This window comes from Chiloscyllium punctatum, chromosome 15, assembly GCF_047496795.1.
Source record: "Chiloscyllium punctatum isolate Juve2018m chromosome 15, sChiPun1.3, whole genome shotgun sequence".
NCBI classification, from domain to species: Eukaryota; Metazoa; Chordata; class Chondrichthyes; order Orectolobiformes; family Hemiscylliidae; genus Chiloscyllium; species Chiloscyllium punctatum.
The window spans coordinates 22,243,342-22,256,287 of record NC_092753.1 but is presented as its reverse complement, the minus strand read 5'-3'; the positions used below and the strand labels follow the sequence as shown (position 1 = coordinate 22,256,287).

Below are 12,946 nucleotides of genomic sequence, written 5' to 3'. Positions count from 1 at the left end.
TTTGAACAAAATAGAATCTATCTGCAATTACAATACTGTAAACGCAAAATCACCCCATAGACTTACATGAGTGTGTGCGTGCATGTAAGTCTCAGAGACTCTGAGTGATTTTATGTGGGTGTGTGGTAAAGACTGTGAGTGTGTGCATGTAAGTGTTAATGCTTGTGAGAGGGTGTGTTTGCGTGTGTGCATTCTTGGTAGAGTGTGTGCATGAGTATGACGGAGAATAAGCCTGTGAGAGAGTGTGTACATGGGTGTGAGTGTGGGTGGTGTATGTGTGTGTATGATAGGGTCCATGTGAGTATGTAACAGTGTGTGGGTATTGTGTAGTGCGGTCCCCTGTAGTGTGGCATGAACCCAAAATCCTGGTTGAAGCTATCCTCATGGGTACCAAACTTATATGAGCCTCTGCCCGGCCACAGTGCAATGTTGCGTATCCCGAAGTCGGCCTTGGAGGACAGTCCCCTGAAGATCTGAGGCCGGATGTCCCTGACTGCTGAAGTGTTCCCTGACTGGGAGAGAATGTGCCTCCACATCTTGATTTATTGTAGTCACGTGTACCCAAGTAGAGTGAAATAAACAGGCAGGAGGCTGGAAGAACACAGCAAGCCAGGCAGCATCAGGAGGTGGAGATGTCGATGTTTCGGGTATAACTCTTCTTCAAGACCTCCTGATGCTGCCTGGCTTGCTGTGTCCTCCAGCCTCCTGCAGTATTTTTTGTCGTAATCTAAGTGCAGCTTTGTTTTGTGAGCAGTACATGGAGATCATAACAAACAAGGACATATAGATCAGAGGGTGTCTGGGCAGAGCCAGGCATACACGTTACACTGCACAGAAGGTGCACAAAGCAGTTTCAACAACAGCAATATCAACATTATTTTAACTGAGAGGGATCCTTGCAGCAGTCTAATAACAGCAGGGGATGAGGCCAGTTATGAGAGATTGAGGATGATGTGTGGAATGGGGACAGATTGGAGGATAGTTGGGAGGGAAGGGGATGGGGTGTGGATTGGAGATGGGACTTCATCCAAACGCCAATCAAATGAAGGATGCGAACGGAAGCCCCGCCCACTGCGACGGTTCCGTCACTGCCGTGAGGGCCAGCTTCCGGCTGAGCGGTCAGGGGGCGGGGCTAGTGACTAGTCAATGGTGTCAGGGGACGACGGGGATGGGTCTCCGGGTGGGGCGGGGCTTGATATTGGGGAAGAGACGTCAGTGGGCGGGGCGCGGTATCCAGGAGAGGCGTCGGAGGCCAGGCGAGGTGTCCGGGGAGGATGTCCAGGGGGGCGGGGCTTGGTTGCCAGGGGGCGTGGGTTGCCAAACCGGGTGAGGCGTAAGGGGGCGGGGCTTAGTTGCCGGGGCGGGGAATAAGTGGGCGGGGCTTGGTGTCCATGGGCGGAGGGCGAGGCTTCAGGGGACAGTGCTGAGTGTCTGGGAGTGAGGTCGAGGGGCGGGGCTACGTATCCCGTAGTGACGTCAGGGGGCGGGGTTCTCAGCGCAATGGCGGCGGTGGCGGTCGCTCTCGGGTTGCAGCTGGAGCGAGTGGGGTTGCCGCCTCCCGCTCGAACAGGTACGGGGTGGGCAGAGTCATGCCCCTGTCACCCGGCCATTGTCAGCAGTGATGACCCATGTGCCCCTGCATTAACCCCGTCTCTCTCTCTGGGCCTGAAGGTTGGCGGTTGATGTCGGCCTCGGCTGAAGCCTCGATCGCCCCGGACACGCGAGAGAACGAGACGGTCTCGCCGCGATTTGTGAACCGCAACCCCCGGAACCTGGAGCGTCTGGCGCTGGCGAGGAAGGACAACGGCTGGCAGAGCACCTGGCCGAGGGGCAGCTACTGGCACCGGTGAGCACCGGACACCACATGGGACAGAACAGTACAGGCCCTTCGGCCCACCATGTTGTCCTGAGCATTTATCTAACATCAACCACATCTACACCCCCTGCAAATTACTGCCGTCCATGTGCTTGTCCAGCAGTTGCTTAAATGTCCCTAATGTCTCTGACTTTTCTACCACCGCTGGCAGTGCATTCCACACACCCACCGCTCTCTGAATAATGAACCTACCTCTCACATCGCCCCGATACCTTCCTGCAGTCACCTTAAAATTATGACCTCTTGTGTCACCCATTTCTGCCCGGGGGTGGGGGGTGGGGAAGTCTCTGGCTACCTACTCTATCTAAGCCTCTCATTAACTTGTACACCTGTAGCGGGAAAAATCCACTCCATCTTCCTTCGCTTTGCCCTTGAATGTATCTGTCTTCTTCCCCCTCTTCCAGCTTCTGCCCTCAGTTTGTCAACAGCATTCCGATACAAAGTTAAAAATCACACAACACCCGGTTATAGTTCCAACAGGTTTAATTGGGAGCACTATCTTTCGGAGTGCCGCTCGTCCTTCTTCAGGTGGTTGTGATGATGGAGCGGCACTCCGAAAGCTAGTGTGCTTCCAATTAAACCTGTTGGACTATAACCTGGTGTTATGTGATTTTTAACTTTGTACACCTCAGTCCAGCAGTGGCATCTCCAAATGATGAGCATTCAGATAGCAAGTCAAAGAGTCATAGAGATGTACAGCATGGGAACAGTCCAACTTGTCCATACCGACCAGATATCTCAACCCAGTCTGGCACCTCTCAGCACCTGGCCCATATCCCTCCAAACCATTCCTATTCGTATACCCATTCATTGCCTTTTAAATGTTGTAATTGTACCAGCCTGCACCACTTCCTCTGGCAGCTCATTTCATACACGCACCACCCTCTGTGTGAAAAAGTTGCCCCTTAGGTCTCTTTTATGTCTTCCCCTCTCACCCTAAGCTTATTGCTCTAGTTCTGAGATCTCCTTACAAATTTGTTTCTCAATTTCTCTCTGGCTATGAGGGAGTCTATAATACAAGCCCAACAAGCCCTTTCTTATTTCAGTTCCACCCAAATAACTTCCCTGGATGTATTTTCGAGAATATCCTCCTTCAGTACAGCAGTAATGCTATCCCTTATCAAAAACGCCACTCCCCCTCCTCTGTTGCCTCTCTTTCTATCCTTCCTAGCATTTGTATCCTGGAACATTAAGCTGCCAGTTCTGTCCATCCCTGAGCTATGTTTCTCTAATTGTTATGATATCCCAGTCCCATGTTCCTAACCATGCCCTCAGTTCATCTGCCTTCCCTGTTAGGCCTCTTGCATTGAAATAAATGCAGTTTAATTTATCAGTCCTACTCTGTTCTCTGCTTTGTTCCTGCCTGCCCTTACTGTTTGACTCGCCTTTGTTCTCAACTGTACCAGTCTCAGATTGATCTCTTTCCTCACTATCTCCCTGGGTCCCACACCCCCATCATACTAGTTTAAATCCTCCCAAGCAGCTCTAACAAATCTCCCTGCCAGTATATTAGTCCTCTTCCAATTTAGGTACAATCCATCCTTCTTGTGCAGGTCACCTCTACCCCAAAAGAGCTTCCAATGATCCAAAATTTTGAATCCTTCTCCCGTGCACCTGCTCCTCAGCCATGCATTCATCTGCTCTATCCTCCTATTCCTGCCCTCACTAGCTGATAGCACCAGGAGTAATCCAGATATTAGTACTCTCATGGGCCTCCTTTTTAAATTCCTGCCTAACTCCCTGTAATCTCCTTTCAGAATCTCAATCTTTTCCCTTCCTATGTCATTGGTTCCAATGACCTCCTGCTGGCCCCTCTTCCACTTGAGAACATTCTGCATCCCCTCTGAGACATCCTTGACTCTGGCACCAGGAATGCAACACACCATTCTGATTTTATGCTGCTGGCCACAGGACCATCTGTCCTCAAATTCTAGACAGTCCTCAAATTCAATCGATCTCTTGGAACCTGATGTACCTGTCATTGCATTAGAACTGGTCTCAGTACCAGAATCTTGGCTGTTTGCTACGTTTCCCTGAGAATCATCAACCCCACATGTTCCAAAACAGCATACTTATTTGAAATGGGGATAGCCACAGAAGACTCCTGCACCAACTGTCTACCTCTCTTACCTTTCCTGGAGTTAACCAATCCATGTGACTGGATCTGCATCTTTTCCCTCTTCCTATAACTGCCATCCTTCATGTCTCCCTGCTCTTGTAAATTCCTCATTACCTCGAACTGTCTCTCCAACTGTTCCATTCAATTTGAAAGGATTCTTAATCAACGGCATATATTGCAGATATAGTCCTCAGTAACCCTTAAACTCTCCCTGAACTCCTACATCCGACAAGAAGAGCATATCACTCTACTAAAGGCCATTTTTGCTTTTAGTTTACAGACACAGAAAATAGCACTGTCTTATTCCTCTACAAAACACTGCTCCAGGTTAAATTAATACTTGTGGCGTATATTTTAAGTTTAATCAAGAGGCATATCTCAAAAAAACATAATAAAACACCAACTCTACTCACAACTGCAGATTTACTGTAAGGCCATGCTTAAAATATCCACTTACCTGTTTCTGTGCTGTCCCCTCTCCCAAACAGGTTCCTCCAAGATTAGTTGTGAATTTCACTTGTTTGTTTTCCCAGATGTATTCCAATGTCCAGTGATTCACGAATTCAAACAGCAAAGGCAGTAACTGTGCAGGTTCACTGCTGTGTCAGTTTCTGCCAATTTCCCGTTTCCATTGCCAGTGGCTGTCAGCTCTTTGTCCCTGAGTTCTGCCTCTGGCCGAGTGAATGTGAAAATTCTTCAGTGAATAGTCCTCTTGTCTCAGACTTCCGAGATTCTGGGTTAGATGGGAGAGCAGAAATCTAACCACTGGTATCTGGGCTGATGTGAGAACTGTTGTACTGGAGTAGCACACTGTTGGAGGGTCAGTGCTGAGGGAGTGCCAGACTGTGTCCCTCTGTGACATCTAACTGGCTGATTGCTGTCTGAAGTCCATATTAAAGATTTCGTGACCTCCTTGGAAGAAGCACTGTGAATGCCAATCTGAATCTTTAAAACTTGTGTCCAGTTGGTGAAAACAGGCAATCAGCCCGATATCACAGTGCTGTTAGTCAGTTCTTGCTGTCTGCACGTTAGTTGCTGTGTTCCCTGAGTAACCGCAGTATCTACCTGACAGTCCATATGATGTTGGAACAGAGGTCAGCCAATTGAATGTACTCTTTTGTCCGATGGGGTCATGGCTGATTTGGCAATTATCACCTCCACTCTCCTGTCTCTCTTTATAATCTTTGATCCCTTCCAGATTAAAAATCTCATCGCAGCCTTCAATATAATTAATGACTCAGCCTCGACCGCCCTCTGTGGTCAAGAGTTCCGCAGATTCACTCCCCTCTGAGAGAAGAAATTCCTCCTCATGCTTCCCTTTTATTCTGAGACTGTGCCTCAAAACTAGAGTCGAAAAGTGTGGCGCTGGAAAAACATGGCAGGTCATGCAGCATCCGAGGAGCAGGAGAGTCGACGTTCCGGGGGTAAGCCCTTTATCAGGAATGTCAAAACTAGATGGAATATTCCATCTCACCAAAATTGCGTGGAAGAAAATGGAAGACAGTTTAACGGCTGGACTCACTACTACTCATAAAAAGGCCAAAGGACTACTTGTTTTCCAAACTGCTAGCTGTAGCGCCATGTTCGCATTCATTGACTTAGAAATAAGGTCACACAGGGCTCATAGAAACATACAGTATAAGCAAAGGAGGAGGCTGTTTACCCCTTTTAACAATCCATGTGATCATGGCTGATCAGCCAACTCGGTTCCCTGATCCCATTTCATTCCTGTAATCCCAAGGACTTTATCTAACGCCTCAGAAGTATGGGAAGTGATTTTTGGGTCCCTTGCTGATATATTTGTATCATCGATAGCCACGAATGAAGTGCCAGTAGATTGGAGGGTGGCTAATGTGGTGTGATTATTTAAGAAAGGTGGTAAGCAAAAGCCAGGGAACTGATGTCAGTGGTGGGTAAGTTGTTGGAGGGGATTGTGAGGGATAGGATCTATGTGCATTTGGAAAGCCAAGGACTTATTAGGGATAGTCAACATGGTTTTGTGCATGAGAAATGGTATCTCACCAACTTAATTGAGTTTTTGATGAAGTGACAAAGACAATTGAAGAAGGCAGGGGAGTGCAGTTGTGGTAAGTGGTGCCTCAGAGGATGATTTGCTGCTGATATCTCTCATTTCCTTTGTCATTGATTTTTCTGTCTCTCTACTGCTTGATGCCAGGTTGCGTTTCAGGAAGAGCCAGAGGCACGTCACAGCCTGTGTGGAGGCAGCAAGCAGTCAGGGCGAGGTGGTCATCTCAGCTTCGACCCAAGAGTGGTCCATCAAGAAGCACCTATACAGCACCCGGGACGTCACTGCAGCCGAGACTGTGGGCCGTGTGCTAGCTCAACGCTGCCTTGAGGCCGGGATCGGCTACCTCCAATTCCGGGCTATCCCTTGGGAATACTGGGCAGAGTCGGTAAGTCCCGAGAACTTTAAGAGAATGAGGGTCCTGATTAGTTTAGGAGGAAAGATGGGTGACTCACTTAAACAGGATTGTGGCTGATTGCATCCGGCCTCAACTCCACAGTCCTGCCCACTGTCTTGAAACCATTACTGACTAAAGAATTGTCTACCACCTCAAATTTATTCAGTGACTATCACACTCTGGAGAAGCAAATCCCCTTATGAGAACATAGAACATAGAAAAATACAGCGCAGTACAGGCCCTTCGGCCCTCGATGTTGCGCCGACCGAAGCCTACCTAACCTACACTAGCCCAATAACCTCCATATGTTTGTCCAATGCCCGCTTAAATGACCATAAAGAGGGAGAGTCCACCACTGCTACTGGCAGGGCATTCCATGAATTCACAACCCGCTGAGTAAAAAATCTACCCCTAACATCTGTCCTATACCTACCACCCCTTAATTTAAAGCTGTGTCCCCTAGTAACAGCTGACTCCATACACGGAAAAAGGTTCTCACTGTCAACCCTATCTAAACCCCTAATCATCTTGTACACCTCTATCAAATCTCCCCTAAACCTTCTTTTCTCCAATGAGAAAAGTCCCAAGTGCCTCAGCCTTTCCTCATATGATCTTCCTACCATGCCAGGCAACATCCTGGTTAACCTTCTCTGCACTCGTTCCAATGCCTCCACATCCTTCCTATAGTATGGCGACCAAAACTGCACACAATACTCCAGATGAGGCCACACCAGAGTCTTATACAACTGCAACATGACCTCAGGACTCCGGAACTCAATTCCTCTACCAATAAAGCCCAGTACACCATATGCCTTCATCACAGCACTATTTACCTGGGTGGCAACTTTCAAAGATCTGTGTACATGGACACCAAGATCCCTCTGCTCATCCACACTACCAAGTAGTCTACCATTAGCCCAGTAATCCATCTTCTTGTTACTCCTACCAAAGTGAATGACTTCACGCTTAGCTACATTGAATTCCATTTGCCACCTTACTGCCCAGCTCTGCAACTTATCTATATCGCGCTGTAACCTGCCACATCCTTCTTCGCTGTCCCCAACTCCACAGACTTTTGTGTCATCCGCAAACTTGCTCACCCAGCCTTCAAGCCCCTCCTCCAGGTAATTTATAAAAATGACAAACAGCAATGGTCCCAAAACAGATCCTTCTGGAACACCGCTAGTAACTGCGCTCCAAGATGAACTATACCATCAACTACTACCCTCTGTCTCCTTCCAGCCAGCCAATTCCTAATCCAAGCCTCTAATGTACCCTTAATGCCATATCTCCGTAGTTTTTGCATTAGCCTGCCATGGGATACTTTATCGAACGCCTTGCTAAAATCCATATACACCACATCTACTGCTTTACCCTCGTCCACTTCCTTGGTCACCTTCTCAAAGAATTCAATAAGGTTTGTGAGGCACGACCTGCCCTTCACAAAACCATGCTGACTATCCTTGATCACATTATTCCTATCCAGATGTTCATTAAATCCTATCCCTTACAATTCTCTCTAAGACTTTGCCCACAACAGAAGTGAGACTCACTGGCCTATAGTTACTCGGGCTATCCCTGCTCCCCTTCTTGAACAAGGGGACCACATTTGCTATCCTCCAGTCTTCTGGCACTATTCCCGTAGACAACGACGACATAAAAATCAAGGCCAATGGATCCGCTATCTCCTCCCTAGCTTCCCAGAGGATCCTAGGATAAATGTCATCAGGCCCAGGGGACTTATCTATTTTCATCCTTTCCAGTATTCCCCAGACCTCTTCCCTACGTACCTCAAGGCCATCCATTCTAATCACTTGTGACTCAATATTCACATCGGCAAAAATGTCCTGTTCCTGAGTGAAAACTGACGAAAAGTTTTGATTCAGTGTCTCACCAATCTCCTCCACCTCCACACACACAACTTCCCACTACTATCCTTGACTGGACCGATACCTACCCTAGTCATCCTTTTATTCCTGACATACCTGTAGAAAGCCTTTGGGTTTTCCCTAATCCTACCAACTAAGGACTTTTCATTACCCCTTCTCGCTGCTCTTAGCTCTGTCTTTAGATCCTTCTTGGCTACCTTATAACTCTCAATCGCCCCAACTGAACCTTCACGCCTCATCTTTACATAGGCCGCCCTCTTCCCTTTCACAAGGGATTCCAATTCCTTATTAAACCACGGCTCCCTCACAAGACCCTTTCCTCCCTGCCTGACTGGTACATACTTATCAAGGACACCCATTAGCTGTTCCTTGAACAATCTCCACATATCATTTGTGTTCTTCCCTTGAAGCCTATTTTTCCAATCCACGCATCCTAAGTCATGCCTCACCGCATCATAATTTCCCTGCCCCCAGCTATAACTGTTGGCCTGCAGTGCACACTTATCCCTCTCCATCACTAGAGTAAAAGTCACCGAGTTGTGGTCACTGCCCCCAAAGTGCTCACCTACCTCCAAGTCTAACACCTGGCCTGGTTCATTACCTAGAACCAAATCCAGTATAGCCTCACCTCTTGTTGGCCTGTCTACATATTGTGTCAGGAAACCCTCCTGCACACATTGGACAAACACCGACCCATCTAACGAACTCGAGCTATAGCTTTCCCAGTCAATATCTGGGAAGTTAAAGTCCCCCATAACAACCACCCTGCTACTTTCACTCTTCTCCTGAATCATCCTGGCAATACTTTCCTCTACTTCTCTCGGACTATTAGGAGGCCTGTAGAAAACTCCGAACAGGGTGACCTCACCTTTCCTATTTCTAACCTCCGCCCACACTACCTCAGATGGCAAGTCTTCCTCCATCACCCTTTCTACTGCTGTAATATTATCCTTGACAAGCAATGCCACACCTCCCCCTCTTTTACCCCCATCTCTGACCCTACTAAAACATTTAAACCCTGGAACCTGCAACAGCCATTTCTGTCCCTGTTCTACCCACGTCTCTGTAATGGCCACAACATCGAAGTCCCAGGTACCAACCCTCGTCATGTCTGTTATTAAACGTGCCACATGTTAAGCCTAAAACGATGACCTCTCATATGAACGAGGACCGTAAGGAAGCCACTCAGCTCCTCCAGCTTACTCTGCCGTTCAATAAGGTCATGGCCGATCTGATTTTAACTTTGACTCAATGTTGCAGTGCATCCTCCCAAATCTTTCAGCCTCTTAACCTACATTGCCCCACAAGGGGAAACATCTTCTCTGCGTCTACTTTGTTAATCTCCTTTAGCATCTTACAAACTTCAATTAGATCTTGTGGGTGAATTACCACAAGCTACCTTTAATTTGGCTACTTACTCAGGAATCTCCAAGACAATCCAGTCTTAAAACAGAGGAACCTCTATTATCTGAATGAGTTGGGCGAGCACCTTTTCGTCCGGAACGCAGTGCTCTACCAGACAGTTTGTTTAAATCAATAATTTTGATGAGTCTGCTATTTGAACAAACTAATCTTTGCATTCTGCAAATTGCAGGTTAAACTGAGAAGGACTTAAACCCTTAACATCACATAAATATATGAAATCCCTGCATTAAGCAAGGTCCTGAACAGCTTCTACAATCACAAGAGCATTTATCAAGTTTCTGTGAACTCAGTGTCACAGTAGGAAATCAGAAGCACTGCCTTGCGCATGTTTACTTTCTCGGCAATTTATTTCAAGAACTGCCCAGTAAAGTGACGGAAATAAAGCACACGTTTGAAAAGGACTGTGTAACTAATCCTTACGTGAAACCAAAAACTCCACTCATTGTTGCTTGAGGTGATTGTGTTTCTTTGATTTTGCCAGTGTTTTCACATGTTCTTCAGTACAGGCAATCCAAATTCACCTACCTCTTTGATGTAATATTTTTATTAGACCTTGAGACCTTGTTCGGATAATCCAAAATACGGATAATTGAGGTTAGTCTGTACTTAATCTTTATTGCACGTGGCAGCCAAAATAAGGACCTCCGGTCAGCGAGTTAGGCCTCACAATCCAGCTTGGGTATTACCTGATTCATGGTGGAATTTAGCTACGATTACGACCTACAATGTCTGGCTTTGGATGTCCAGGGTATCATCCTTGTACAATACCGTTCTTCAGAGTTCTGCTGCTGAGGAATCCTGAATCTGAAATCTTCTAGAATTTTCTGCCTTGTGATGTGACATGATTGATGCTCCTTTAGATTTGTTCATCCACAATATTGATTCTGGAGTATTCAAGTCTTTGGATTGCCTTCTTATTGGGAGTAGCTTTTCTGTTCCTTGTTACACTTGATGCCAACTTTCTATTCAAAACATTGCATGTTGTGCCAGTAACCCCTTCACTTCAGTACATCCCTCATGCAGGGAATATTAATTACCTATTAGTCACAAGACAGCTGGTTGTCAAACAATTAACTTTGCTAACCCTGGAAACGGGTTATTTATGTTGCTTTGACTCCTTTTTCTCCCAGGTATGGTTAATTGGAATGTTGCCTTTAATTCCTTCATAACAACTTCTCCTTGTCCCTTACATCTCAGGAAACAGTTCAAGTCTGCAGTATCGCAATCTTCTAAACTGAGTTTTAACCTGGGATAAAAATGGGAGTTTGTCAGTCCAAATAGCAATCACAAAACCCTGGAATAATGAAAGAAAGTTTGTGGGGGAGGAGGAAACAATCAGAATTTTTTTAGGCTCATCGATTGAGGTAGGAATCACAATCCCATAGGGATAGTTGTCTGGGAGAGGTATTACAGAAGAAGAGGGTAGATTTGACTGGAGGAGAAGAATCACTGCCTCAGGATTGGGCAGAGAAGGGACAGTTACCCTGTGGGATAGAGAGAGGGAGGGCAGCAAGGGGCTATCAGCAAACAAACTCATCTCATCTCCATCTCTCTGTGCTCTGTAGGTCCAGCGATTCCGCTCTGCGCTAAAAGACAGTGGGCTGATCCTCAGCGAACCACGGAGAGTGTACCAGTCGATGCATGGGAATTTGGGACCGAAGGTGAGATGGGGCAAAGGCATCGCAACAAGTTCCTTTCGATTCCTAAATAAAGCAAAAGATTCTGTCTGACTTCAGAACTCATTCTTTTCACGGGTTGTCATAAGGGATGCGGGGTGAAGGTGCAGGCTTCACACACAGCAAGATGGTCCCAGATTGCTCCATCTCCCTCCCATCAGCCAAGGTTTATTCTGAGCTCACTGATCTTATCTGCTGGGGGACTGACTGGTCTCCTTCCTATTCCTGTGTAACAGGATTGAGGAACTGAATGATCTCCTGTTCCTGTGTTACAAGACAAGGGGAGTACTCAGTGAATGATAGGACACTAGGAAACTCAGAGGAACAGGGGTCTTGCCCACAGATCCCTGAAGGTGAAGAGACAGATTAGTAGATAGCTAAGCATCCATGACCATTTCCATTTAGAAGGACAAGGGCAGCAGATACATGGAACCCCAACCCCTCAAGTTCCACTCCAAGACACTCGCCATCCTGACTTGGAAATATATTGCCATTCCTACACCGTCGCTGGTTCAAAATCATGGAATTCCCTCCCTGAGGGGTCAACCTATATCTCATGGACTACAGCAATTCAGGAAGGCAGCTCATCACCAACTTCTCAAGAGCCACTGGGCACTGGTGATAAATGCTGGCCAGCTAGTGATGCTCATGTCCCACAAGTGACTAAAAAAAATTCCATTCCACTGAGACTGTTCCAGAAAATGAGAGATTTCACTAATCGCCTCTTAATCCTGGGGATGCAAAAATCATCACAAATTTGGGATTTTAATCCCTGCAGCACCTTGGCAGTGATTTTCTTTCTGGACACCATTATGTTCCTGTTAGAGTAAAGCTGGTAAATGCGAGTACAGTGGATGAAGACATAAAGTCGCAGAGACATACAGCACAGACTTCGGTCCAACTCGTCTATGCCAACCAGATACCCTAAATTAATCTAGTCCCATTCACCAGCACTTGGCCCATATCCCTCTAAACCCTTCTTATTCATATACCCATCCAGAGGCCTTTTAAGTGTTGTAATTGTACTAGTCTCCAACAATTTCTCAGGCAGCTCATTCCATACATGCACCACCCTCTGCGTGAAAAAACTGCCCCTTTTAAATCTTTCCCCTCTCATACTAAACCTGTGCCCTCAAGCTTTTGACTCGCCCAACCCGAGGAAAGTACCTTGTGTATTTACCCTATTCATGCCCCTCATGATTTTATAAACCTCTGTAAGGTCACCCCTCAGCCTCCAGGGAAAATAGCCCCAGTGTATTCCACCTCTCCTTATAGCTCAAATCTTCCAATCCTGGCAACATCCTTGTAAAACTTTCCTAAACCCTTACAAATTTCACAACATCCTTCTCATAGCAGGGAGGCCAGAATTGCGCACAGTATTTTAATAATGGCCTAACAAATGTCCTGTACAGCTGCAACATGACCTCCCAAACTCTATACTCAATGCACTATGCAATAACGGCATGTATACCAAATGCTGCCTTCATTGAGGCTCTGTTTGAACAAGTATAAGGAGGCATATGTTAGGTATAGACAAC

General features: G+C 46.6%; 1 protein-coding gene across 1 annotated transcript; it reads left to right on the top strand.

Moving 5' to 3' along the window:
• Nucleotides 1-1,485: 1,485 nt before the first annotated feature.
• On the top strand, nt 1,486-11,470 carry LOC140486116 (large ribosomal subunit protein uL18m-like). The gene is made up of 4 exons (XM_072584767.1): nt 1,486-1,570; nt 1,672-1,846; nt 6,172-6,409; nt 11,298-11,470. Exons 1-4 carry the CDS (start codon nt 1,501-1,503, stop codon nt 11,460-11,462), a joined length of 648 nt encoding a protein of 215 aa, XP_072440868.1. The 5' UTR covers nt 1,486-1,500; the 3' UTR covers nt 11,463-11,470.
• Nucleotides 11,471-12,946: the final 1,476 nt, after the last annotated feature.

Bases quoted from the DNA above. Each gene is read 5' to 3' on its own strand.
- LOC140486116 (XM_072584767.1), top strand. From the start codon at position 1,501: ATGGCGGCGGTGGCGGTCGCTCTCGGGTTGCAGCTGGAGCGAGTGGGG. The intron at 1,847-6,171 runs GTGAGCACCGGA...GCTTGATGCCAG, and splicing joins AGGGGCAGCTACTGGCACCG to GTTGCGTTTCAGGAAGAGCC. The intron at 6,410-11,297 runs GTAAGTCCCGAG...TGTGCTCTGTAG, and splicing joins GGGAATACTGGGCAGAGTCG to GTCCAGCGATTCCGCTCTGC.